This window comes from Vigna unguiculata, chromosome 2 (assembly GCF_004118075.2).
Source record: "Vigna unguiculata cultivar IT97K-499-35 chromosome 2, ASM411807v1, whole genome shotgun sequence".
Taxonomy (NCBI): domain Eukaryota; kingdom Viridiplantae; phylum Streptophyta; class Magnoliopsida; order Fabales; family Fabaceae; genus Vigna; species Vigna unguiculata.
In genome coordinates, this window is record NC_040280.1 from 29,401,848 (window position 1) to 29,429,747 (window position 27,900).

At 29.8% G+C, this 27,900-nt stretch overlaps 3 protein-coding genes across 7 annotated transcripts; 1 reads left to right on the forward strand and 2 right to left on the reverse strand.

Moving 5' to 3' along the window:
* Positions 1 to 6,988: 6,988 nt before the first annotated feature.
* LOC114166636 (U2 small nuclear ribonucleoprotein B'') lies at positions 6,989 to 11,255 on the reverse strand. 4 transcript variants are annotated; one of them, XM_028051414.1, is made up of 10 exons: positions 10,864 to 11,255; positions 10,716 to 10,778; positions 10,524 to 10,608; positions 10,345 to 10,413; positions 10,056 to 10,134; positions 9,778 to 9,829; positions 8,444 to 8,553; positions 8,282 to 8,351; positions 7,594 to 7,679; positions 6,989 to 7,472 (listed from the first exon to the last, which is right to left on the reverse strand). In XM_028051414.1, exons 1-10 carry the CDS (start codon positions 11,215 to 11,217, stop codon positions 7,430 to 7,432), a joined length of 1,011 nt encoding a protein of 336 aa, XP_027907215.1. In that variant the 5' UTR covers positions 11,218 to 11,255; the 3' UTR covers positions 6,989 to 7,429. The 4 variants fall into 4 exon arrangements, with proteins under 4 accessions (XP_027907215.1, XP_027907206.1, XP_027907193.1 ...); XM_028051405.1 differs by having other exon boundaries at positions 10,056 to 10,137; XM_028051392.1 differs by having other exon boundaries at positions 8,444 to 8,556; positions 10,056 to 10,137.
* A 4,229-nt stretch (positions 11,256 to 15,484) lies between these two features.
* LOC114174625 (soyasapogenol B glucuronide galactosyltransferase-like) lies at positions 15,485 to 18,149 on the forward strand. The gene is made up of 2 exons (XM_028059453.1): positions 15,485 to 15,571; positions 16,457 to 18,149. Exons 1-2 carry the CDS (start codon positions 15,485 to 15,487, stop codon positions 18,002 to 18,004), a joined length of 1,635 nt encoding a protein of 544 aa, XP_027915254.1. The 3' UTR covers positions 18,005 to 18,149.
* Positions 18,150 to 20,164: 2,015 nt separating this feature from the next.
* Positions 20,165 to 24,753, reverse strand: LOC114174091 (SUMO-conjugating enzyme SCE1). Of its 2 annotated transcripts, XM_028058840.1 has the most exons (6): positions 24,621 to 24,753; positions 24,419 to 24,516; positions 24,233 to 24,316; positions 20,992 to 21,144; positions 20,739 to 20,852; positions 20,165 to 20,513 (listed from the first exon to the last, which is right to left on the reverse strand). In XM_028058840.1, the coding sequence occupies exons 2-6, from the start codon at positions 24,482 to 24,484 to the stop codon at positions 20,451 to 20,453; spliced, it is 480 nt and encodes a 159-aa protein (XP_027914641.1). In that variant the 5' UTR covers positions 24,485 to 24,516; positions 24,621 to 24,753; the 3' UTR covers positions 20,165 to 20,450. The 2 variants fall into 2 exon arrangements, with proteins under 2 accessions (XP_027914641.1, XP_027914640.1); XM_028058839.1 differs by having other exon boundaries at positions 24,419 to 24,621.
* Between the last annotated feature and the right edge of the window lie 3,147 nt (positions 24,754 to 27,900).

Genomic DNA, 27,900 nt, shown 5'->3' on the forward strand with positions numbered 1-27,900 from the left:
ATGAAACCATTGTGCTACCACATGTGAACAAACATCTTATTTGGGATCAACCATTGTGACATTGTAAGAATATGTAAAATAACATGCATATCCATAACCCATTGGTCTGAATCTGAATCATTTGGATGGAATAAGCTCATATTCGTAGTACCCTTAAAGTAACGAAGTATATGTTTTACTCCAAACCATTTTCTTCTTGTAGTTGAAGAACTATATCTTGCTTAACAAATTTATAGCAAATGCAATATTAGATCGAGTATAATTCACAAGATACATTAGTGTTTCTATGACACTAAGATATGGTGCTTCTAGACCAAGAAGATCTTCATCATTTTCTTGAGGTCTAAGAAGAGTCTTTATCAACATCTAACGACCTCACAACTATTGGAGTGCATAATGAACATGACTTGTCCATTTAGAACATTTTAAGCACCTTAATCATATAAGCCTCTTGATGTATAAAAATACTTTTATTTAAATACTCAATTTCTAATTTCAAACAAGACTTTGCCCTTCAAAGATCATTCATCTCAAATTCTTTCAATTGCCTTGTGAGTTCATTAGTAGTTTCAACGATGTTTATGTCATCTACATAAACAATAATTATGAAAAATTGATTTTCTAATATTTTCATATAAATACAAGGACAAAAAGGATTATTTCCATATCCTTATTTCAATAAGAACTCAATAAGATGGTTATACCACACACATCCTTGCTTTAATCAATAAAAGAGCATGTTCAATTTTATTGAATAACCCTCTTTAGAATTTTATTGAATAAAAGAGCGTGTTCAAAAGAACCGTACGAATAGGTTGTAACATCATCCATTAGATGTAAATGCAAACCTTGTTGTGCAACTAGGATAATCGAATATTGCAACGTTGTTGCATCCAATACTAGTGAATATGTTTTTTCACAAATCAATACAAGGTTTTGTGAACAACCTTGAGCAACCAATTGTGCTTTGTATCTAACAATTTCATCATTCTTAATTTGATTTTTGCGCAAACATCATGTACCCAACGGGTTTCACAACTTCAGGTGTGCGAACTATACGTCCAAAAACCTTTCGTTTAGTAAGCAAATACAATTATGCTTCTTTGCATATTTTCATTTTGGCCAATCTTTTCTTCACCAACAATCTTCAATGATCATTGCTTATTGATCTTCATTGTCATTCGTAGCATTCATCGCTATGTTATAAGTAAAAGTTTCGACAATGTTAACTTCATTTTGGTTCCATATTATATGATTGATGACATAATTTATTGAGATCTCATCATTTTCAACCTTTTCAGGTACCTGAGGTTCTTCTAGAACCGAACCATTAATTATGTCAAATGAATCTTTTTGGGATTTCAACCTTTTCGATTAGGTCATTTTCCATATTAGCTCCCTTTCTCATTCAAAAGTTTTTATCTTTGGAACCAATAGGTCTACCACGCTTCAAATGTGTCCACATGAGTTTTTCAACCTTTTTTTTTTGCATCATAATAACTGATCATGTCTAACAAGGCAATCATTTTGATTTGTAAACTTCTAGTTTATCATGACATGCATTTCAATTGTACTAATAAACTTGTAATATAAACTATAAGAGAATGTTGATAATTTCTCCAATACACTTTCTTTTTCAACTCAATCATAGAGATATAAAGATATTTCATATCTTTTTCATTATTTGTCTCAATTTAATATCCATTTAGATAAATATCATTGAAACTTAATAAGTTTATATTCAACTTCTTAGTACAAGTATAATAGCTCTTCTAGAGTCTTCAAATATATTTGTAATACTATAAATAATACTAACATCGATGTCTCACATTATCAAACAAGAGAAAAATTTATTACTCTTAGAATTGTATAAGTTGTTGCACTATCAATAAGACACATATCTTTTGGTACTAGTGCAAACATTCGTTTTTCATATAAACGTAAATATCAATATAAGATTTTTCTTTTAACACTCTCATGATCAATGAGGTGATCAATGCTTCCATTTGCTTTAGCAAAGAAAATAACAATATCAAGATGAGTAACATCCATATGGCCATAATTAGAATCACCATCTTCATAAGCAAAGTGTGTTTCTATGTTCTTCTCATTATTTGTAAGATGCTTTGGTGTACAATAAGTACAACTCAAATGGCCTTTACCACCATAATGATAATATATACTTTTATCTTTTTGTCAATATTTTCACATTTTCCTTTTCCTTTTTTTTCACATTATTGTGCCACTTCTGGTGACAAAATGTGTCTTTGAAATTTTCTTTATAACCATGTCCATAATAAAGATCACGATCACGATCATGAAAATATAAATAAAATGTTACTGCATTCACTTTTGGGAATGGAGCAGAACCAATTTGGACCAGTTTCATGATTTTCTATCAAAAGCTCATTGCTTTTTTCAGTCATACAAAGACATGAAATAAATTCATAATATTGATTGTTGCATTCACTTCTGGGAATGAAGCAGATTAGGCGGATCTCATGATTTTTCATCAAAATGTGTCTTTGAAATTTTCTTTATAACCATGTCCATAATAAAGATCACGATCACGATCATGAAAATATAAATAAAATGTTGCTGCATTCACTTCTGGGAATGGAGCAGAACCAATTTGGACCAGTTTCATGATTTTCTATCAAAACCTCATTGCTTTTTTCAGCCATACAAAGACATGAAATAAATTCATAATATTGATTGCTACATTCACTTCTGGGAATGGAGCAGATTAGGCGGATCTCATGATTTTTCATCAAAAGCTTTATTGCTTTGTCCAGCCAGCCATACATAGGCATGAAATAAATTCATAATATTTGTGAATCCTTTTTCACAGTATTTTTGTCGCATGAGCAAATTAGTTGCTTAGATGCTTTATTTCTTTATTTAATGATATCCAATTATCCATTGCATCTAAATGTATTTCAACATTTAAAATCCAATATAAGGAATTCTTCCTTGCAATATCAAGGGTCACAAATCCAAATTTTGCAACATTTCGCGTGTTTAGAACTAACACATAAAATAATAATATTAATAATAATAATCATCATCAAAATAATAATATTAATAATAATCATCGTCATAATAAAAATAAATAATAAGACGAAGATGAAAATTGATAAGGTCAAACAATTCTTATCACAAGAGGAATATAAGGTAAAATTATAAATTGAGAAAGAATTAGAAAGAGCCTGGATTGAGACACGCAGAGCACTGTCCTTGGAGAGAAAAAACTTCCACTAGTCCTCAATTGGAGCATCGTGCTGATAACGTGTTATGAAATAAAGTGAATAATAGAGAGAATAATAGATAATAAAGAAGAAACAATAGAGAATAAAGAATAGGGAGCAACTCATTTTGTGTATTATTATTGATAGGAAGAGTTCTATTTATAGATACAATATGTAATCCATAAACAAATCAACTTAGTTAATACAAATATTTACCACCATAAAAAATAATGAATCATATGCGTAAATGTATCAAATCAATGGACAATCATTAATTCATAACACAACCCTAATATCGAAAGAATTATTTATTTAAAAGGTTCTTTAAAAGTGAAGTGATTTAAATATTTGTTATCATTTAAAGTTGCACGTGTTTATAAAATTTTTGTTTCTCTTAATCAGAAAATAGCTCATGTCTAATCCCTTTCATACTAATAAAATAGAGAGCAAGAATATCATTTTTGAAAAGTCACTTCCAAATTTGGAAAACCAAAATATTTAAGCCAAAATTTAAAATGGCAATAAGTGGACGTTAAGAACATCTTAAAGTAGTGATGATATATATGTTGCCACCAATTTGTGACAAGAAATAGACTTTAAAATAAATGGAGTTTATTAAAACAATAGTTGAAATTACAGATATAGGTCACACCTCTTGGGATTTGAAAACAATGATTTGAAATGTCTTTTTAGGATGTATTATACATATATCTCTTCATAATGCATTGATATCTTTGTTTTCTTATCACAATAGATGATTTTTGCTGTTATTTGTGTTAAAAATCTATCTATACATATTCATTATACATATTTTACAGGTAGAAGCTTAAAATACATGATCGAATATGTTTTTTTTAAATGTTCATGAAATTTACGGTTATGTTTTATTCAAGATTGCAAAGAAGTAAATGATATATATTTTCCTGACAGGTTAGCATTAATATACGCTCTGTTTGTTTTAAATCATGTATTGTCTGTTAAAAGTAATAAGTCCTTAATCATTTTCGTGTTAGAAAACTAATTATTGAACTTCTAATTAAAATATACATTTTTAATATAAATTTACAATTTATATTAATTTATTAAAAATAGTCCTACTATTCAATATCAATTTGAAAATATAAGATCTAAAAGGACTGTTAGAAAAAACAAAAAATAAAAAATACGATAGTGAACATATGAAAACATGCAAATATCACATTAATTGAAAAATTAAAAAAAAAAATAGTAATAGTATATAGTAGGGTAGTAGCTAGGTATCAGTAAGTAGAGGCTAGAAACGTGTTCTGACTTTTTCGATGTTTCAGAAGAAAAAAGAAAAGAAAAAAAGAGTGAATAATGCATGCACTTAGCGACACGACCAAACCTGGTAGTTGGAAGAAATGGTAGAAGTGTCGGAAAATGTGGAAACTGATTTAATAGAGAAAAAAATAATGAGCAAGTTTTTAGATTTGGGTTGTTTTTGTAGGACACATACCCTATCGTAGGGATGTTAACGTTACTCTTAACCTTAATGTGGCTGCTTCTTTCACTGTTGAAGGAAAAGTCAAATGTCGGTGAAAATTGGCTGGACTTAACTTTCTGGTTTTTGTTATGTCCAATCAATGCTCCTGGGTGATATCAATTAAAATCAACACAGTTAAGGTTGACTTTTCATTTTTGCTTTTTTAAATTACTCACTTTACGTGAGCATTACATTTACCTATATTATTGTATCCTTAAAAAAAATATATATCAAATTTAGTTTATTTAATTATATTTTATTTGTAACTTCAATTTTTTCTTTTATAAAACACGTGAAACAAGATTTTATTTTTTTAATTTATTTTACTATAATCCATGTTTACACTTAAAAGAATACAAGTAGTTTTATGAGTATTTTTGACGATGCTAACATGTTGCTGGCAATATGATGTTTAATAAGTAATTTATTCATTTAATTTGTTATTTTGTTTCTCCTTTTATTTTGTTGTTCAATGTAGTTTTACAATTCTTTAAAAATGTTCAATTTAGCTTCTTTATTATTTTTGATTTAGTCTAGTCTTTTCATTTTTAAAATGATCCAATTTTGTTATTTTCGATTTGAGACCAAATAAGTAATTAAACTCAATTACAATATGTTAAAATATTTCTTTTATAATTTATACATTAATTCACTTAATCTAAATATTCAAGTTATTTAATTTTTTACACCTCACCTAAATATTCAAATCTTTTACATTTAGGTAAACTAATTTAATGTATAAATTCCAAAAATTTATTTTAACATGTGCAAATACATTTAATTACAAATTGGAGAGACAAAATTAGATATTTTAAAAAGGAAATAACTAAATTAAATCAATAATAAGGAAACTAAATTGAATCTATTTAAAAATTGAATGTTTAAATGAAACCAGAAAATAATAAGTGCAGCAAAATAAATCAAAACAACAAATTGGAGGAGTAAATCAATAATTAAACCTTTATTTGATTACTATATAAATTATTTTGGTTAATATTAAGTAAGATAGTTCAAATGTTTTATTTTGAGAGCTTCTAAATTATAAGTTACGAATCGTTCCAATTAATTTTTCATATTTTAAAATATTTTATTATTATCTTTATTTTTTACATATATCATGATATTATAAAAATAATTATATTAATTTAATATTATTTTTGAACTCGGATAAATAACAAAAACAACTCTCATATGTAAATATTTCTCTCGTGAATGTATGTCTCACGTGTAGGGGACCACTGCAGTAGTAGGAGTGAGTAAGAAAACATAAATTATTTGGGTGATTAGATTAAGAAGTTAACCCGTGGTGTGGCCTTTTCAAAGAAGGTAATGAAATTAACAAGAGGTTAATTAATACAATAATAAAAGACTGTTGCTAAGTATTACTCTTACATAAAGAATAGAAATATATTGAGGAACAAAATATCAAAATTAGAAAACAAATGGATCGCGACAATTGTGTCATGACTCATACCATAGACTCTTCAACTTTTCTTTTTGCATGATCACATGATCAATTGTGCATTTCACTATATAAAATTATTACTATTTTGGTGGTTGTGAAGAAATATATCAGATGCACTTTCCTACATTCGTGTGTTTTTTTTTTCTCTCTTCAACAAATTGTGGGTGTGGGTATAGAATCATTTATGGTTAAAAATCACGTATACTATAAAACTTTGTATTATATCGAATCCAGAATGTTCCTTGACCAAAAATTATGAAATTTTTCTACCATTTCACTTTTGCATAAATCAATCATAAGAGAATTTAATCTAAAAATATATTTTCAATAAAAGTTATGCAAACATACACGAAATCATAAGAGACACTATTGTTTAAATTATTTTTCAACTAAGAACTAAAGTACTTATTTCAGTTAAGAAAATTTAGAAATTCAATGAAATAGTATAATTAGGTTATAGAAATTCAATAGAAAAGTTAAGAAATTCAATGAAAATACAGAAATTCAATAAGAAAATGTTTCAATCATTTATGTTAAACTAAAATTAGGTTAAGACATCAATTTTCACGGATTAAAAGTTGTTTATTAGAAATTTGGATCTAACTTAAAATAGTATAAAACTAATGTTAAATATTAGTTAATTTTAATTAAATATCTTTAAAAATAAATTAATGTTCTAATTAAATATCCTCTAAATAGTATACCAACGACTGCGTATCGTTGAAAGCAATAAAATGAATATAACAATCCATGGCAATGAGTCCATCTAAATTGACAAATGTTTTACCTATAAAGTTTCACTATCAAATTTACAAGCTATAAGCTATAATATACAAAGATAAAGTACACCAAACAGATTACCCCAAGAACAAAAGATAAAATACAAATGAAATTAATAATACTTTTATCAGTGTTTCCAAGAGCTGTAAAAGTAAAAGTAAAAGGTAGTTTTATATAAATTTACAGGTAGATAGAATAGACGAGAACATGATCGATGACTGTTGAACAACAAGCATTTAACTTGTGTCCTATTTTCTATTTTCAAAACAGTGAACAAGTTGTGCAAATTATGGATTTGGGATGAAGGCAACCCCAGCTTCCATTCTCTGTTGTAGCCGCAAATAACAACTCATTGTGCTGCCCGAAGGCATCGTGACTGATTCTCGTGTTTTCTTTCACCTTTCTCCATTTTCTAATTTTCCAGCATGTAAGTTACTTTGGCTTCTTTCGCATGCCCATCCGCGATTTTGCATATCTAAGATTCTTATTAAGCAATGCCAAACATTGGATCAGTGATAAGATTCAACCACTACCAAAATCACACAAAAAAATAACAGAAGCAAATGAGAACAAAAGCTCAGGTGACCAAAGGATACTCTAAACGCATTCCCTCGCCAGTTTGCGAAGAGTGAAGAATTGTGCCTTGCAAACTGTTTAGAGCTTCAGTTGAGCTATTGGCATCCTGCACATATACAGTATATACTTTAGTGACTGCTGTTCTGTATCTATGGCTCAAGACATACATATATTACTCCCTCGATATGGCTCGAGACACTGTTCTGTATCTCATGTAGTTTTTTTATTGTTAAAAGACACCCAATAATGTATATTGCAAACAATGAGTGTCTCTTCCAAACGTAGAACAAGGGCTTGTCATTCTCAGATTTATGGACCAAAAAATACAATTTTTGTTTGGACTAGTGATGTTTTTATTATGACATTCTAGCTTGGGCAGGGAAATTGTATATTTTTTGTGACATGTCCATTGTAAAAGAAAATACTCCGATATGGATAGGGGAAAGATATGCAACTGTGATAATTATACATTGATTATTGATACGTTAATGTATTAATGAGCAATTCGTAATGTGAATGTCTCTTCACAAATACTATATATAAATTTTTGTTAAAGCATCTAAACCTTGTCGTACTTTACTATTTTTTGCATTCCACCATATCCCTGTAACTGTATCACGTAATGTATGCTGGCTTTCAAGATGCTGAGTGATAAAATACACCCATTTATGGTTATATCCAGAGCAAAATAAAATAACAAAAAGAAACCTGGAAATCAACAAATGCTACTGGCGCCCCGTATGTGCTCTGCATCTTCAGTTTCAAAAATCCATGGAATCTGATGTAAAATTTTATATAAAAACAAAATTAAATTCAACTTCCACATATTTTAATAATGCAAAAACACCTCATGCGTATATGTCTACCAACCTAGAAAACACTTGCATTAGCTCTTGTTCATTACAAGATGGCCCCAGATTTGCTACAAATAAAGTTGCACACGGGGTTGAGTTTTGAGGAATGTAAGGAGCTGAAGACTTCTTCTGTCAACATATAAGATAAGAAACAAAACAATTACTGAGGAAATCTGTAGTCCTAAGATTAAATAAGGTACTGTCAAATACATATGACATGGAGGAAGACCATGATACTTAAACATGAGAAACATATTGACTTATATATTGCATATTTGCATAAGAGCACATTTCATCAATGGCAAACAAATGGCTATATGTGGGGTGTGTGAATGAAGAATAGCTTTACGAGATAAGTATCAGGCAATCTCCAAAAGTTACTTCTATACTATCATGTAAAGCATTATAATGTTGAAGTTGAACAGCCTAATCAAAGAACTAAAGGACCTGAACATTATACAGAAGTTTCAACACAGTCTAGAAACAAAGTTCGTGAAGATTACAAATAAAAGAGATAAAATTTGCACCCAAGGGTATAGCCAAAGTAAGCTCCAATCCCTTGCGGAACTGTTGAACCAGAGAATAGAAACTATTAGCTTACATCTTACTTCCACACCAGTTTGTATCCCCACTTAAAGCATATTACACCCCAAGGACCATCCAATACTTGGTAGTCAAGAAAACAAGACTAGAAGAGGCTGGAGACGGGTGGGGAACTATTTAATTTTATGTTCTTTGGTTCAATGCTTTGGAGAAGGGAAATAAGACAGCTAAAATCTCATCTCTCCTATTTCACCCCTCCAATGTTGCGAGTGTGAAAGAGAATTCTTTTATATACCAAAATGTCCAAAAAATATATTTTACTTTCGTATCCTCTATTAAAATTATAAAGGATAGCCCCTTTGTGAACCGAACACACTGTTATTCAATTACTAGAACTAACAATAGAACGATGCTGTTTGTATAATAGAGGCAAAGGGGAGCATAATGTATGGCTTAATTATAACTATATTTCTATACGTTCTTCTGTATATTGTTACCACGTTAAAAAATCAAATAGAATAGAAATGAAAATCAGACCTCTTATTTCCAAAGATATATACTAAAACAAAAGAGATGAAACATTATTTTAGGAGTAGCTTTTCTCCAAGCCATCTAAAGGGAAAAAATATTGACTTCCAAATTTTGACTTCAGTTAAAGATTACCAGAATCAAAAAATTGAGACATGTTTCCAAACAAAAGAGCACTTTCAGTTTAACAAGGATATATAACCAACTGAAGCAAATCATACTGGAAATCTTTTTAAGGTGATGCATAAAACATATAAATTGAGCATTTACAACACTAACCATATTCAGGTATCGACCATCATTCACAGCACTCCCATCAGCACTACCAAGACTATTACCAAGAACAAAGAAACAAATAATCAGATGAGATTGCAACAAATAAAAGGGTTAATCTGAAAATAATTACCGTTACTTAAAACACATTAGTTATTTTCTTCTAATTGGGAGAGTTCTATGGGAAGCTCAAACTAACACTGTAAGTTTGGAAAATGTGCTTTTTCAAATATAGAAGCAATCAACTTCCACATAATAAACCGTGATTAAGTAGTGCAGATGACCTTTGTGCAGGTGGATAACCAAACGTGTTCGTGTTGAAAGCAGGATTACCCATTCCAGGCATGTGAATGCTGCTAACACCTGCTAGTGCCGAAGAGTGCAAAACATGTGTAATGTGAGCTCATAGGTAAAAGTGTCCTTGGTGTGATCAATAGTTAACTGACCTCAAAGCAACAGAATAAACGATGAACTGAACATAACACAACAACAGTAAACTGGGGGAAAAGAAACTTCAAACAACCTACATATACAGACAACAACGCACCAAGTTTCAAACTAACAACATCTTACCAGAATCGGGAGTGATCCATGATGATGTAAGACTTCTAGCTTTCTTATCGGCACCGGTTCTCTCATCATCTGTTTGTAAAGGTCAATCAATCAATACAATTCAACTGGAAGATCTGAAATATATTAAAAATAACAACAGAAATCCTTGAATGGAGTTTAGAACTGATAAAAACACATACCTATCCTAGTGCGTTTGGATCTAGAGTTTGATTTTGCAAGATCAATAAATAGAGTGGAGCCCTTTTCAAGATCAAACACCATCCCCTGCAAACCACATTAATCAAAACAATTAAAGCCACGCGAAGAGAAATGCATTTGATGTCAATAAGCAAAACATGTAACAAACAATAATGTTACGACAAGATCTTCACATTCAGAGCATGCATTGCCATGATTGCTGACTGCTGACTGGCGAACACAGCAAAAGCAAAAGGCTGTCAAGACAAGAAAACAACATCAGAGAAAGATTCGCATCATTTCATAAACTAAGAAACCCAAGAAATTAAAATTGCAATGAACCTGAGACGAATTGGTGGGACTCCGGAGATGTGAAGACTCGTAACCGGGAAATTCGTGGAAAAGATTGTAGATTTCGCGGGGCTTGACATCTTCTGGGAGGCCAGCGACGAAGAGGGTGCGAACCTCGTTCGTGGAGGGTTGAGGAGCGCCGTAAGAACCGAACACCGCTTGCTGTTGATGCTGAGCCACGTACGGCGGATGCCCGTGGTGCGCCGGCGGGACAACCGCTCCGGGAGGCGGTGGTACCACCGCCAACAGCGGAGGAGGTTGCGGAGGCGGCGGTTGATAGTACTGGTGGTAAGTGAGAAGGCCCGCCGGTTGGGGCTGTGAGTAGTAGGCAGCCATGTCGTCCATGGAATTCAATTCACACGCGACGAGCCCTAGAATTTTGGTTTATTTTTTTCTCAATTGTTTTATTCGGTTTGTGGGCTTTGAAATTTTTTTGTAGCGTATTAGGCTCGAGTGGGCTTGGCCCATAAACGAAGAGGCATTGCGATGCTACTAAAATATTTTGCAGGACAATTTCTTCCTGCACTGCTCTTTTTTTTTTCTACACTCAAAAAATCTACAATTTTCAAACTACTCTTGGTTAAAAATATAATAAAATCTCTACACATCCTCTTCTTTAATCTTTCCAATTTTGATGTTCAGAAAAATATTTTTGAATTTGAAAATACCTTTGAAAATAATTAATTTGAAATATGTTTTTAACACATTTCAAAAATATTTTGGAATACTCAATCTGAAATTGAAGAAGGAAAAAACTAATTAGATAGTAGATTATTAAATCATAATATGTATTGAAATATGGATTTAATTAAAGGAAATGCACTTTGGAAGTTAAATGGACTATTTGAGTTTGAAGGATTCCAGCAAATGATCTGAGTCATAAAAAGTGGTTTAAAAATTGAGAAAAAATGTAGACACATGAAATATAAATAAGAAGATAAATCTTTACTTTAAGTATAAGATTCTCGAATTCGCATCTAGTTTACTTTGATATCATCTCTTATTCATAACAACTATTCAATTATAGAACCAACATTAAAACTCACATAAAGAGATAAAAATACTTTATTTGAACAACTTTCAATATAAGAAGAAAGGAATGCCATAAAAAGTGATTGGTTCATGTAAAACATAAAAAATATATTTTTTGAAAAATAATACAAGAAAATATTTATAAATTAATTCGTACATAGTTTAATTATAACTTATAAAAAGTTATTATTTTTTAACATATTACAAGTTTAAAATATTTTCTCAATGTGATCACAAATTGTTATTAATTATTGAGAACAAAAATTTAAGTTAATTAAGTTTTATCTAAGTTTAACCTTGTTAATATAAATAGAATGAATTTATCATCCTGTATTTACAATTACTTCATTAGATAAACTTCTTTTAATAACCCAAAAGGTTACCTAAGTGTAAAATTATCTATCATAATTTCACATTTTAATGTTCATGTTGAGAAACGGAATGGGAGAACCGTTTTCTCCACATGAGTTTTGATTTTTTAATTACATGGAGAAATTGGTTACTGATTTCTGAATGAATTATTTTCCAATTTACCATTTATTTTGAAATAGGTAATTATGTACTGAAAATTTGGTTTTGCATTTTAAAAGTAGTTTTTATTTTATTTTATTTTAAATGTTTATGCTATCAATTTTTTTTAATTTTAATTTGATAAACGACTTTAGTTGCTTTTAAAATAACGAAACCAATTTTTGAATACAAAATTAAAAAAAAAAATACAGTTTAAGAAAAAATTACGAAGTAAATAAACGTGTCTATTGAGAAATCAACAACTAATATCGTTTATTCGTAATCTTAAAACAAAAAGGTTACATTATGTAATTTATCTTTTTCTTTTTTAAATCTTAAATAAGTTTCTTTATTTTTATACGTTTTAACATTGATTTTGTTTTGAGAGATTTGATGTAATTACTCATAATTTTTTTACGTTAGAGATGTGTCACTCGTAATTTCTTATATTTTTTATTTATTTTTTAAAATAAAATTTTATCTGTGTCAAAGTGATTTTTTAGCACTGTCATATAACATCATACTATCATGTAACAGAACACTAGTTTCCCGCATGACAACTTTTTATTATTTAAAATAAAATAAAATAATAAAAAAACACAAAGCATTGACACATTTAATACAATACTAATTTGCCAGAATAAACACCAGATTCAAATGCACGAAAATAAAATCACCCACTTAAGAATTTACTACCGAAATGGAAATGAATGTCATAATAAATCCTTACAAAAATTGAGTCGTGGGAAACTGTATCCTCTAACTCATTTTAAATATTATATGTTATTTTTGGGCTAATTAGTATTATAATTCAAAGTATAATCAATGTGTATTGAATTTTGTAAAAATTTATAGTTAAATTTGATATTAAGGAAAGTTTGAGTTAATGATGATTAATACAATTTTATTTTATTTAAATTACAAAAATATTTATAAATATTGTTAAATTACGTTTAATATTTATGGAGAATACTAACCAGTATCCTTAGGATTTAGGGTACTGGTTAAAGATAATTAATTTGTATTGATTTCTTCAATTTTACATTTGAAAATTGAAATAATTAAATATATTAATTAAGATAGTATAAATACATATAATAATTTTTATAAAAATAAAAACACCTTTTTAAATTTTTAAACAATAACCTACTGATACAGAAAAAATGATTTTGAAATTTTTAAGGTCTCTACTAAAATATATTATTTTTGTTTTTTTTATAAGTTTTGTAGATATTTAAAACTATTTTTTTATGATTGTACTATTAATTTAAACTTCTTTATATTTAATTTTTAACAACCTTAAAACATAGTTATTTTATTATATAATTATTTTTTAACTTTTATCGATGAACCTTACATAAAATATGAAACACACGTGTATAACAATTATGAACATTTTTGTCTTTTAAATAAAATAAAATTACATTAATGATGATTATGTCAAATTTAATTTAATATTACACTTACCTATGTATTTTTTATAGAATTCAATGCATATTAATTACCTTAATCAGTGTTAGACGCTGATTAACAAGACCCATATTTTATTTAATGCTAACAAATAAAAATTAAAAAAACAATTAAATAATAAAATAAATGCATTTTATTGTTATTAAAAATTAAAATATAATTAAATATAAAAAATTTAAATTAATAAAAAAACTAACAAAAAAATAGTGTTAAAATATATAAAAAATAAAAAAGAAAATAATTAAACAATTAAAGTACTTATTTGTATCCTACAATGATTATTTAACAATTTCACAAAAATATTTGTCGTTTATAAAGTTTATTATATAAATTTATATTTTTTAATTAATAAATTTAATTATTTTAATTTTTATATAAAATTAATAAAATCAATACACATTAATTATTATTTAACCATATTAACATACTGTACTCTTCCACCCACACACGTATTGTACTCTTCCACCCACACACCTAATCTCCTGGTTTTCCGACAGAGTTCGTTATATGCAATCAAACAAACAATTCATTATACATATGTAGGTTTGTGTAAAACCTTTAACTAAAGTAAAAATTATAGTATTTTATGTTAATTAATAGGCACACAACAGAAGTATCTATTTTGTATTTTGTGGGAGCCACATTCTCTACATCTACATTATTGATTACAGTATCATGGTTATAATATGCTCATTATTCATGTTAAAGAAATAGTTACTAAGTCCCACAATTACTATTTAATAAGTTTCTACAAAGAATTTTATTTACATAATAAATAATTAATGTTGAATTTTTCAAAAATAATTTTGCATTGTTTGTAATAAAAGTTATGATTTTTTCATTAGCTGTAAAGAATGAATTTTAAAAGTGATGAAAATAAATAGAGAAATTAAATATATTTGTAGTATTTAAAATTGAAATCAAATTTTTTTAATGGCAATATAGTTTTTGATTTGAAATTGTTTTTTTTTTCAATATATATTTATTTTAATATAAATAAATTAATTTTTTATAAGTTTAGTGGTGTTCACATTTAAATAAAAAAGTTTCAAAAATATAAATAACTTAAAACATTCTTTCACATATAATTTTTTTTTCAATTAAATTATAATTTTACATTTATTCACTTTTTAAAATTTAAAAAATAAATTGTATCAGAATTTGAAATGAAGATAAATTTAAATTTTATATCAAATTTAAGAAACTAAAAAAATATTTAAAAGTAGTAAATAAAAATTAAGATTTGAACATGCAAGGCGTTCAACGTGAACCTAAATGAAAGATTCTGGCCACAGGTGGTAGTACAATTACCCACGGGAACCACGAGTGCTCTCACATTTTTATTAATAAAATGTAAAGTTAATTCAATATATTCTAAAATAAGCCCTCGATTCACTCGGGCTCCACTCATTCAGTGCAACAAAAACATTTTTTTGAGTAAAATTCCAATACATATGATGTTTTGTGGTTCTTAATGTATATAGCTTACAGAACATTCTATGTCGACACGTACCCAACACGAGACACGAGTCACTCTCACACATACACTTATTATTATAATAACAAAATCTATACTCCATTCAATATTATATTCCAAAGGATGGCCTCGATTCACTCGTGCTCCACCCCTTCACCATCACAAGAACATTTTTTCAACTCAATTATAACTGCAATCATTAATCTCATCGTATAAGTCCATCCCCTAGAATTACCCAAATTACAATACACTTTAATGTCATAATAGAATAAAAATATTGGTTGTGCTGAAAAGAACGCAGATCAATTCAGAATATTAATGTATTTATATTCAAGAATCACTCCATTTATAAAAAAATACAGAAAACATAAAAATATAATATAAAAACTTCAAAATCAAAAAAATATGACCGCAAAATAATAACACTATGTAAACAAATTTATAACACATATACTATTTTTTCATGTTTTTTTCTATCTCAAGTACACTCACAATTTTCAAATTAAAAATAAAATTCATATATTAGAAGACTCTATTACAGGAAAAAAAAATACAAAGTGTATTTGATTAAGATGAAAAATATCATAAATTTAAAATTTATTATATAATCACTAGCACTTGTTCTATATTACTTTAATCGATACCAAACTTTTCAAGACGAGATATTCTCGTCTGTTCCAAATTTTTTATATCATAAATTTAAAATTTATTATATAGACACTAATATTTATCTTATATTACTCTAACTGATATGAAATATTTTAAGACGAGTTATTTTCGTTTGATCTAAATTTTCTTTGCAAGACGGAAAAACATCATAAATTCAAAATTTTATTATATAATCACTAATAATGTTATATTATTCTAACTGATACTAAACTTTTCGAGAAGAGTTATTTTCAGCTGTTCCAAATTTTCTTTTGAAGGGATGAATTAAAAAGTATCCATTTTGTTGCAAAAGGAATTACAAAACTCAAACTTTTCATCTGTTTGTTTTATTAGTTTTCTTTTTGTTTGCACGAGATTAAAAGAGTAATTTAAGTTGAGTTTAGGAAACTGATTAGAGCAGCCGACAAATAGTGTGAATGTTGAGAGATTGCAGTGTATATATTAGAGGATCATGAATTGAATAATATTGTGAAGAGACCAGAAGTGGCCATAGCGATGGGGAAAGAGAGTGAGCTAAAGTCAATTTTCCTTCCTTTTCTGTCGACTAGTCACATAATTCCTCTGGTGGACATGGCCAGGCTCTTTGCCATGAATGGCGTAGACGTCACCATAATAACCACCCCACAAAACGCCACCGTTTTTCAGAAGTCCGTAGACCTCGACTCCGCTCGCGGCCGCCCCATCAGAACGCACTTGGTCACCTTCCCCGCCGCCCAAGTGGGGCTTCCGCCGGGGATCGAAGCCTTCAACGTCGACACGCCCCGCGAGATGACCCCCAGAATCTACATGGCTCTCGCCATTCTCCAACCTCGCTTCGAACAACTATTCCACGACCTCCGACCCGACTTCATCGTCACCGACATGTTCCACCCCTGGACTGCGGAAGCCGCCGCCAAGCTCCGCATTCCCAGGATCATGTTTCACGGCGCAAGTTATCTCGCTCGCTCCGCTGCGCACGTTGTGGAGCAGTACGCACCCCATCTGGCAGCGAAATCCGACACCGACCGGTTTGTGTTACCTGGGTTGCCCGACAGGTTGGAGATGACGCGGTTGCAGTTGCCGGATTGGCTCAGATCTCCGAACCAGTACACGGAGTTGATGAAGACGATTAAGGAGTCAGAAAAAAAGAGCTACGGGTCTCTTTTCAACAGTTTCTACGACCTCGAGAGTGGTTACTACGAGCACTACAAGGGCGTGATGGGGACCAAGAGTTGGGGAATTGGACCGGTTTCGTTGTGGGCGAACCAGGATGCTTCCGATAAGGCTGCACGTGGGTACGCTAAAGAGGAAGAAGGAGAAGAAGGGTGGCATGAGTGGCTCAACACGAAGGAAGAGAGCTCTGTTTTGTACGTGAGTTTTGGGAGCATGAACAAGTTTCCTTACTCCCAGCTTGTTGAAATCGCGCGTGCACTTGAAGATTCTGGGAAAGATTTCATTTGGGTGGTGAGGAAAAACGGTGAGGGTGGAGAAGGAGAGAAGTTTTTGGAAGAGTTTGAGAAGAGAATGAAGGAAAGCAAGAAAGGGTATCTGATATGGGGTTGGGCGCCGCAGTTGCTGATACTGGAGAATCCTGCGATCGGAGGATTGGTTAGTCACTGCGGTTGGAACACGGTGGTGGAAAGCGTGAATGCGGGGTTGCCGATGGTGACGTGGCCTCTGTTTGCGGAGCATTTTTTCAATGAGAAGCTGGTGGTGGATGTGCTGAAAATTGGAGTGCCGGTGGGGGCGAAAGAGTGGAGAAACTGGAACGAGTTTGGGAGTGAAATTGTGAAAGGAGTAGACATTGGAAACGCCATTGGTGCGATGATGAAGGAGAAGAGTGAGGAACTGAGGAAAAGAGCGAAGACGCTAAGCGATGCTGCAAAGAGAGCTATAATGGATGGTGGCTCTTCGCACAACAACATGAAGGAATTGATTCAGGAACTCATTCAGATCAAACATTCCAAAGCTCAAGAAACCACAACCACTCCTTGACACCACTTTTGCCCTCCGTGGTGTTTCTCGTTTTTTGTTGCATTCCGATCAGAACTTCTGACTAATGTAGTTTGTGTTTGGTTTGAGATTTCAAGCTTAATATTTCTAGTAAGTTGAATAAAATAAGAACACCACTTTGAAACTACATATTTTTTTTTTTGTGGAAAATATATTCTGACAACTAAATTTTAATAATTTTTTTTATAACTTTAGGTCACATTTTTTAAATAGTTTTAAATATAGAAAAATAAAAATAAATAAATAAAGTTATTTAAAAAATATTATATTAATTTGTAAAAAAAATTATCAAAAATTAATAATTAAAAAATTATTATTTTTTATTACTATTTGACAATTACAATTTTTTCCAATTATTTTAAATGAAAGTGACTTGTTGAAATATCTAATATAAACAATTTTAACTATTTTTACTTCATGTAATTATACTTTTCAAAATATAACTTTAATTAGTGAATGACTTCTGATTACCTTATATTTTTCTCATATGAAAAGTTTATTGTAGATAGAATATTATGAAATTATTTTGGTTTTTTTACGATAAACAAAAGGAGGTAGTAATTTATGATAAATAAACATCGTTGGCTGACTCCACTGACCCCTCACTTCCAATAATGAAAATAGAATAGTAAATAGTGAAGTTTAATTAAGGAATTTAAATAAAACAAGTTATGCCTGGAAACTTTGGGAGTTTAAAAGTTCTTATGTGATAACAAAGGAATTTTAATAGGGTTTTCTATATCAATAATTGTGGGATTCATTTAATATGATATCTTATACTATATTCATGTTGACGTAACATAGCAGATAAATTGTTTCTATTTTCATAAATGTACATAGATTTCAAATTGGTATTACTATTTTTTTTAATTGCCTGTTCCTATTTCTGTAACAAGTATAAGTTAAGAATATTTACTGTTTTTTCTGTCTAATTCATTTTCTCCATCCACTATAGTCTGTTGTTCCTCAAATACTATTTTCTGAGTTTATTTATGTTGTCCCATTTGGATACGTGACCTTTCAGTAGAAAATTGTCACGTATTACCATTAACGTAGTCTTCTAACATAACATTCTTCTCAATTCGAGATCTGGACAAATAATTCTCTTATAATCGAGGTTAATCTAGGTTAATCACTTACATATTTTTCTTTAAATATATTATCAATTTTAAGAAAATGTTTGAAATTGGTGGTTTATGGAAGTTTTAAATTTAGAAATACCAGAAAATAATGTCATAGTAAGAAGAGGAAATTTTAATTTTCCAATTTTATTTTTGTATTATGATAAAACTGCTATATTATTTTTATAAGTTATTTTTGTTATGATAAAAATCTATGTTATTATTATGAGAGATAACTTAATACGGTGAATGACTAAAACTTTATTAAAATGTCACATTATTTTTATAATAATTCTTTTCTCTTAAAATTATATATTTTATCTAAAAATATGAAAAAAAATTAATATATAGATAAATGCATATCCTATCTTATTTAAATTAATTTTGTGATTAAATTAGATTTAAATCATTTTCTTAATATCGCGAAGTCGTTTCTATTTTCTTCAAACAAAAATAGATTTACGCACCAAGTGTGTTTTTTGCTTTTAACAAATTGATATATACAAAACCTAATATAGAGTCTCTGGTACTTGTGCACGCATCTTCTATCCACATCGAAGGCTTTCATAGTCTAAGTTCAACGAAAATCCATAGGCTATCGTTCTACAATTTATGAACTGGCAGGCAGCACTCAAACACCAGAAATGGGAAGCTTACTTATCCAATTACATTTCGGCATCAACAATAAGCCATTCAAAGCAATAATATAAAGGTTAATTGATCTTCTGTAATTAGAATATAAGCATTTTGTAGCCAGGCAATAACATCAAACGTAGCAACTCCAATTCCCTTTCTAAGATTCAAATCACATTCAGGTATCGTCACGTGAATTTACGTCATACATACCTTTCAACACCGTGAATGACGAAAAACTAACATGTCAATAACTAGCATATACCCCACTCAGCATGTGCCATCACTTAAATAGAAAGTTTTCAGTGATAAAGGACAAATCAATTGGCTAATAGGTTTGATATCAGTATAGAAACAAGAAATTCAGAACAGAAAGTACCACTGTAGGAGTCATAATATCATATAATTCATAACAGTAAATTTATCCATTCACATAGAAATGTAGCAGCTAACATGAGGCACAGAAAGTGTCGCCAACAAGTATTATTGGTTGACTTTCACATTGTAATATATTAACACGTTATCCAGACCTGAGAGGAAGCAGAAATAGTTAAAACCATGGAGTCTGCATATTATGGCAGCTAACAATCACAGAACAGTTTCAACACGGAACAATAAATAACTGACAACAACTAACATACTAGAATAGTTTCCTAAAGTGAACAAATATAGAACTAGACAAGAGGTGGGTATTGCTTTGCCTGCTGCCGGACTCTTCTCTTATATTCAGTCGCATCCTGCACAAACAAATATTTATAAGGACTCACTTTCTCATATTGCACTATGTTCAATGAAAAAAGATCCCACACGAAGTGCGAGTATATTAACAATTATTAGTGCCTGCGTGAGCATGGACTGCATATTCATAAAGTTAGAAAATTATACTACTTCCTTTACTCTTCGAAAACAAGTATAGTGATACAATTCCCGGTAAAGTGCGTGGCGTTTGTCAGGTTAGCTACCTGGATGAATAGATGATAACCCTCTGTCTGAGCAGGATCAGCAGGATTAGGTTGATCAAGCAAGTCTTGGATGCCCACAAGAATCTGCTTCACTGTTATAGCTGGTCTCCAGCCCTAAATGTAAAAGAATGATTCTATAAATATATATGTATACACTGAAAAGCATGTGGAATAACATAATACAAGCTTGAAGATGTCATTGACTTGAAAGAATTCAACTAACATCATGCAATTATAAGAAGGATATACTTACACTATCTTCATTAAGTATAGACAAGCAAACAGTTCCAGATGGATACACATTAGGGTGAAAGAAACCTTGAGGGAATTTACACTTTGGAGGCTTGCTAGGGTAATCTTCACTGAAATGCATCGTCAGTGGGAAATATCCACCCTCCCAATCAGTCTGCAACAAACGACATACAGAATAATTTCAATGAAATAAACAAGCGTCTTGCTCATTCATATGCAAGTCTAATCCAAGATATTCGAAGTCATCGAGCATGATGCACTAGCATAAGCTCTAAGGGATAAAATATTTTGAGTAATTTCCATGACCTTGACCATGTTAAATGCAAAAGGTCAATAGTAAGCTACCTATAGCAGATAAGAGGATGTCATCTATTACAATATAATAGAACAATAACAAAATTTATAATAACTAGTCCACTATTAAATTTATTATATATTAATGAATAATCTGTATTTGAAAAGCTATAACAGATTTTAAAATGTTTAGTTAGTAAAAGATTTCAAACGATAAATCAAGTAAAGAAATTATAACACATAAATTAATCAATCAAATATTTTCTATTTGATATTAAACAATAGTAGGTATGTTCTGGCCTTGCGTTACTAGTTTACGCTTTAAATTTTAAAACATTTTAATTAAGATATTTTATTCTAATACTAAATCTATGAAACTTCAGTCAAAACACGCTGTTGTAATTGTTCTAAATCACAAGTGGCTAAAGTTTAAAACAGATAAACCGTTCAGCGTTGTTAGTTAGGTTTCCAAAAGTCTTCGTCTGGTGTGAATCAGGTCACCTTTTTGACCCCCCTTTCTCACGGCCAACTAGCACGTGGCCTGAGTTAAACACTAGCGGCAAACAGCAAATAAATATGGTATATGAAAAAAGACCGTCGCCATGATTTTAGACGTGAAATCGCCATGATTTTAGACGTGAAAGCCCCGTGATGGCTACGCGTATTAAAGGCCCTTAGAGGAGTAGCAGGGTGCTGCAGCACGATATAAAGGCCACTGTTCAACACAATTGACTACTACGATAAGCATCATTAATAATAATCATCCCCAATAAAATCATTGGTAGGTTAAGTGTTGAAACTATATTTCTTTGGTAGATTTGTTAATATATCACACTCATTTAAACCTTACTAGATTCCAAAATCAATGCGTACTAAAATGCATCACACTTAATCTAAAACACTTCACTGTCCCACTTTTTGTTTTCTATCCTGCTCTCTATATTTTGGTAATAAGTTATAAGTTGAAAATTCGTCCAATCACATGACAAAATATAAAAAACAGGACATCCTAGAAGGCACAAATGCCACTGTGAACGAACAAGCATATAAAAGTCAAGACAATAAGCAGATATAAGAGCCATAAAATCATATCTTTCACTTAATGGCCCAGATAATGGAAAAAAAAAAAACAGCACACAAATCATCTCATGGGAGATGCTGTTACTCTTTTTTCAAGCTTAATATGTTGACTATTAACCAATATATAGCTAAATACCCACGTACAGGACTTAAGACCCTTACGGTGTTTTAAATATTGGATAGCAATACAGAGAAGCAGACCACACAATCAATATAGTGGGAGAGTCACTATTCAGAAAACTTTCATTTACTATATTAGTTTATTATATAAATTCAATATTATATGTTAAACTTTATTTAGTTTTTAGTACTATTACTATTCAGTTTAATATTGCCAGCGTATCTTCTGTTAGACAATGCTACTGGTTGTTTATGTTCTTACAGTTGTCTGTTTTTGTTCTGACGTAGAGTAACTGTTTGAGGCAGTCACTATAATTTGTTTCCTATGTGGTTAGTGAAATGTTTTAGTTAAACAGATATGACTAACTTATTCTGTAAATTTGCTCTGTCTCTAAACATATATATTTAAATACACACATGTATATTTGTTTCCTATGTGGTTAGTGAAATGTTTCAGTTAAAAAGATATGACTAACTTATTCTGTAAATTTGCTCTGTCTCTAAACATATATATTTAAATACACAAACATGTATATTTGTTTCCTATGTGGTTAGTGAAATGTTTCAGTTAAACAGATATGACTAACTTATTCTGTAAATTTGCTCTGTCATTAAATACACGCACAAGTATATATATAAGTGGTTTTCTGTAAACAGAGTTTCACTATCCTGTCTGTATCCTCGACTATACTAATAAAATCAGTTTATCGGTGTTTAATATCATGGTACCAGAGCACGTCGACCCTTTAGCATGGCTTTCACTAGAAATATTGATGGTGATGTTTCTTCTTCAATGCCGGTGGTGATCTATACAGAAAACTGAAACAGTAATTAGAGCACATAGCCTTCATCAGTTTGTTTCTCTCTACATTCCTGTTTTTTTTAAGTAATGGTAATCAATATCACGTCAATCCAGCATATCTAGCTTTGGAAAAGCATGACCAATTCTTCTAGCTCAGCTTCAATCGTCCTTATTAAATTCTATGCTTGCCCAGGGTTCTTGGATCAACACATTCTTATAAAGTGAGGTACGAAACACACTTGTATTCCCATCATCAAATTTGAGTCAGAGCAAGACAACTTAGATCTGAACTTCACCATTCATTTCTTAAAATGTATCATCCACTATAAGATCATTATCGGACCACCCACAAATATCTAGTCTATCACTTGAGATTATCGGTTTTCAATTTTTTAAGATGACATCAAAGTCATTAGAAGTTTATCCCATTCATGGTTATGGGCTATCAGGTTCTACCATAATCACACTTTTGAGATGTTCAATCCTTAGCATGAGAAATATGTTAGAAGTACAAAGCCTACTAAAAAAATGGTTTATCATGTGCCTTTACTATCAAATTTATATCTAAGGTTTAAGCCTGAAGCATCACACAGCTAGAAGAGTTCCAAATAACTTTACCATCCTCAAACTATGCGCCCCCACAAACTTACATATCTGCTCTCCATACCACCAACAATTCGATTAAAACTGATAAGAAAAGCACCTGTCATGACATGTAAGGCTCTAAAGCACAAAAGTCATAGAGGGCACACCATTACTAGCATGTTAAGCAAACTGAATCCGGATCAAGACCTATAGTTTACTTCCAATCCGTAAACCTCTAGGAGACGAGCACCGAGAAAAAAATTTGATAGAAGTCAAAGATAGTTCATGCTAGCATTGAAGATAAACGCAGATAAAGGGCATGGAGGAGGAGGGGATACAATAAGAAGAGAAAATAACGCACCCCAGTCTTGCCAGGAATAGTGCAATGCCAGACCATCAAATTGACGGTGCCATCAGGGAGAGTTTCCGGTTTGGCAACGAAACCCTAAATTAAGAGAAACAAACATAGATTGTAACGGAAGTAGAATACAAAATTGAAGAGAAATAAGCAGAGAAAAAAATTAGGGAAAAATTAAACGATACGAACATGTGGATGGTTCTTCCGCCATGATTTTCGCTCCTCAGCAAGACGTCCACGGGCGATTCCAGACATGTTTCTGAGTGTGGATTCTCCGCTCCTAAAACCTGAAGAAGCAGAGTAGAGAAACAACAATGAAAAAAGATGGTTTTTCTGGCTTTATATATCTTTGTTTGTTGGATGAGTAAATAGTATAAACAATTGATTTTACCAAACCCTCTCTCTCAGTACAAATACAACACAGAACTCAACAAATCTGTTTTCTTCACCGCTTCCTTCTCTCTACAATAAAACCAACGCTCCTGATTTCATCTAAAACTGCGGATGCATTTGTCCCTTTATATTCTCTCTCCGTCAGGTATTCAAAAACTCTTCCTTATCACGCGTGAGAATCACGCTATTCTGCCCCCACACGCCATCACGTGACTTTTCGTTTGCTTTCTCTTTTTTTTTTCATTCTTACCAAACAACAAATATTTTTTCAAAAACAAAAAAAAATAAAGCCAAACTGTTTTTCAATTTGTTTTCACGAATATACCCTTTTTTGAAATAGATTGAATATATCTTTTTATTTTTCAAATGAATTTAAAAAAAAATATTTTTCATATAAAACGAATTATACAGTTTTAATTATAATTTATTGTTTTAAAAGTAAACAGTTAAAAATACATGTCTTGTTTAGTTTAAAAATAGAAAAATTAGTTTTATTTACTTTATAAATAACTAACGTAAACATGCGATCACATCTATTTACGTATTTATTAAATATATATGATATTACATTGTAGGTGATTAAATATGTGATATTATGTTATAATGTTATTTGATTAATATATAAAATAAAATTATATTTATTAAAAATAAAATATATCAGAAAAGATGAAAGAATAACCGTTGATAAATAAAAAATAAGAAAAGAAGCAGACGATTTTATAAAAAACATATAAAAGTAACGGTCAATTTTCAAAAATTTAATAAATAATTATATTTTAAAGGGTAAAATTGATATTTTGAAATGTGGACACAAAAGAAAAAATTATCTTTATATATTGTTATTGATTATTGAAAATACATATGCGTGTGTTCACTTCTTTATAGAAAAAAAACAATATAATTAAAAAGTTAAATATAAACAATTTTACAATTTAATTATAGATATTTTTATTTATTTTGTAGATAAATTTTATTTATTTAATTTATAAAAATAATTGATTTTAAAACATATTAAATTTAAAGATCAGCTAATTTTAAATAATACAGCACCTTGACGATATCTTCAAGAGTAAAATCTAAAAGAAAATATACCCCAAAATGGGAAATGCTTTTCTATATATAAATATAAATTTTTATTAGAAGTAACTATTTTAATTTTAAAAGTTAGCTAAATTCTAAAGAATGTCAAATAAAAAATACTAAAACTTATAAATTAAATATTTTAATTTAAAACAACAGAAAATTGCTAAAAAAATATGGAAATAAAAAGATGAATCCCTCATAGATATAATTTATAATTTTATTAATTGAAAAAATATTTATATGTATAAGCAACTTAGTAAGTTATAAATTGATTTATCTTTCTTTGTTTTTCTATTTCTAAAGATTTAATGTATAAAATAAAATATGTTTACCACGTGGGAAAAAACATTGTAAAAATTTCCTTAATAAGTTTAAAGTTCAAAAGAAAAAGTTAATTTAAAATGGAAAATGATTTTTTTTAATTTATAAAAGTATATATATATATATATACCGTAGAAAAAAGTGTTGGGATGATGTGTTGAACAGTACAGGGAATTGGATAAATTAACCTAATTTTTTCCAGAAAATAATTGATGAGGATGGGATTTTGATAGACATGCTTATTGTCTGTTTTGAATTATATCTTTGGATTGGTATTTATGATTGAGTTTAATTTCATTAAATTCTTTTTATGGGTTTGTTGTGTGTTCAGGACTATAGTAACTCTAGTATTGACCTGTGAGAGAGACTTTTCATAAATACATTAAGTATGTTCTGATGTCACACGTTTAGACGTAGGTTATAAAAGAAGGAAGATAAGAATATAGAAAACTTTCTTGATTATTTAAAGTAGACAAGACTATACAAATTTTATGTTTACTTCATTTTTTATAGACGAGTAATCATTGCATTTGAAGTATTGATTATTTATTTTAAAATATAGAAAATGTTTGTTACTTTTTAAAATTGTTTCGAAAGGTGAAAAATGGAAGAAAATAGGAATATATAAATTTTCTTCAACCTCAACTTCTGAACGAAGTGTGACCATTTGAAATAACGAAACAGATACATATTAAAAAGAAATTTGTCTAGGTCACCTTCTTTTATTTATACTGGAAAAAATACATGTGTTATATACATATGTATTTGTTTATTTTTATTGTACATCATTTATTTTATTTTAAAATATTATTGAATTTAAATAATTTTGATTTAAAAAGATAAAATGGTGAAATAATTATTTTGGTTTAAAAATAATTAAACCTAAATTAATGGTCCTTCAAGTGTAAAAGTAAAAATATGATTGTTTAAATTTAAAAGTGATTATTTAAAAGAATAGAATTATTATAAAACTTTGTGCATCAACAAAAGAAAACATTTATTTACATAAAGGCATACATATATATATATATATATATATATATATATATAAATGTTTGTTATATTTTAGTAAAATAGTTTTAAATTAATAAATCATCGTTATTGTGAAACTCTATAAAATGACATTTTAGAAGTGATAGAGATTTAAAAATAATGAGACTCGATTATTTTAATGTTAAAAGGTTTTAATATAAATAGAATCATTCTAAAGTAGTTTTGTTATTTTAAAACACATTATCTCTCCTATCTCTCTATAAACCACTATTCTATAACTCTCTGACTTCTCTCTAGGATTGTTGTCTCTCTGGTCATCTGATTGAAGAATCGAGATCATAGGATTGATCCTCTCGGTGAGCTCTTTAAGTTAGACCAATCAGTTTCTCCGTTCGCATAAGTTGAGTTTTTGTCCTCTTTTTGGTCTAATTATGTTTTCTCTCGCATGTGAGCCATCTTTCGTTTACATGTTGATCATCGATATGAGTTTTTGTTGATCAGTGATCATAATGGTAGGTCCTGATTGTTCTTGTGATGTTTTAATGTGTAGATAGAGCATCATGTGGAGTTAGATGCGTTTTGGTGTTCTTTGAGCGGTTTGGGTCTATAGAGTCGCTTTGTCAGGTAAGAGAAGTTGATAATTAAATTTAATTAGAGAATACAATGAATAGAATTGTGTGTAATAAGAATTGATTGTTTGAAGTGTGATGCAATGTGAATTGCTTGATGTTTGGTATAAGTGAAATTGTGATTGCATTGTGGAAATTGAGGTTGAATTGGAAAATGAACACTTGAATCATGGCTCTAATCGGTATCATCTCACTTTGCTTGAAAACCATTTTGAAAACTAGACAACACTGCCATTGAGGTGCCAATTTTGG

Excerpts from the sequence above, each read along its gene's own strand:
- LOC114174091 (XM_028058840.1), bottom strand. The coding sequence starts at position 24,484 with ATGTCTGGAATCGCCCGTGGACGTCTTGCTGAGGAGCGAAAATCATGG. Across the intron at positions 24,317-24,418 it reads GGCGGAAGAACCATCCACAT|GGTTTCGTTGCCAAACCGGA; the intron begins GTTCGTATCGTT and ends CTCTTAATTTAG. Across the intron at positions 20,853-20,991 it reads CTATACTTAATGAAGATAGT|GGCTGGAGACCAGCTATAAC; the intron begins GTAAGTATATCC and ends TTTTACATTTAG.
- LOC114166636 (XM_028051392.1), bottom strand. The coding sequence starts at position 11,217 with ATGGACGACATGGCTGCCTACTACTCACAGCCCCAACCGGCGGGCCTT. Across the intron at positions 10,779-10,863 it reads GTCCCACCAATTCGTCTCAG|CCTTTTGCTTTTGCTGTGTT; the intron begins GTTCATTGCAAT and ends TTGTCTTGACAG. Across the intron at positions 9,830-10,055 it reads GGTTATCCACCTGCACAAAG|TCTTGGTAGTGCTGATGGGA; the intron begins GTCATCTGCACT and ends TCTTGGTAATAG.
- LOC114174625 (XM_028059453.1), top strand. The coding sequence starts at position 15,485 with ATGGCCTCGATTCACTCGTGCTCCACCCCTTCACCATCACAAGAACAT. Across the intron at positions 15,572-16,456 it reads CTGCAATCATTAATCTCATC|ATTGCAGTGTATATATTAGA; the intron begins GTATAAGTCCAT and ends GAATGTTGAGAG.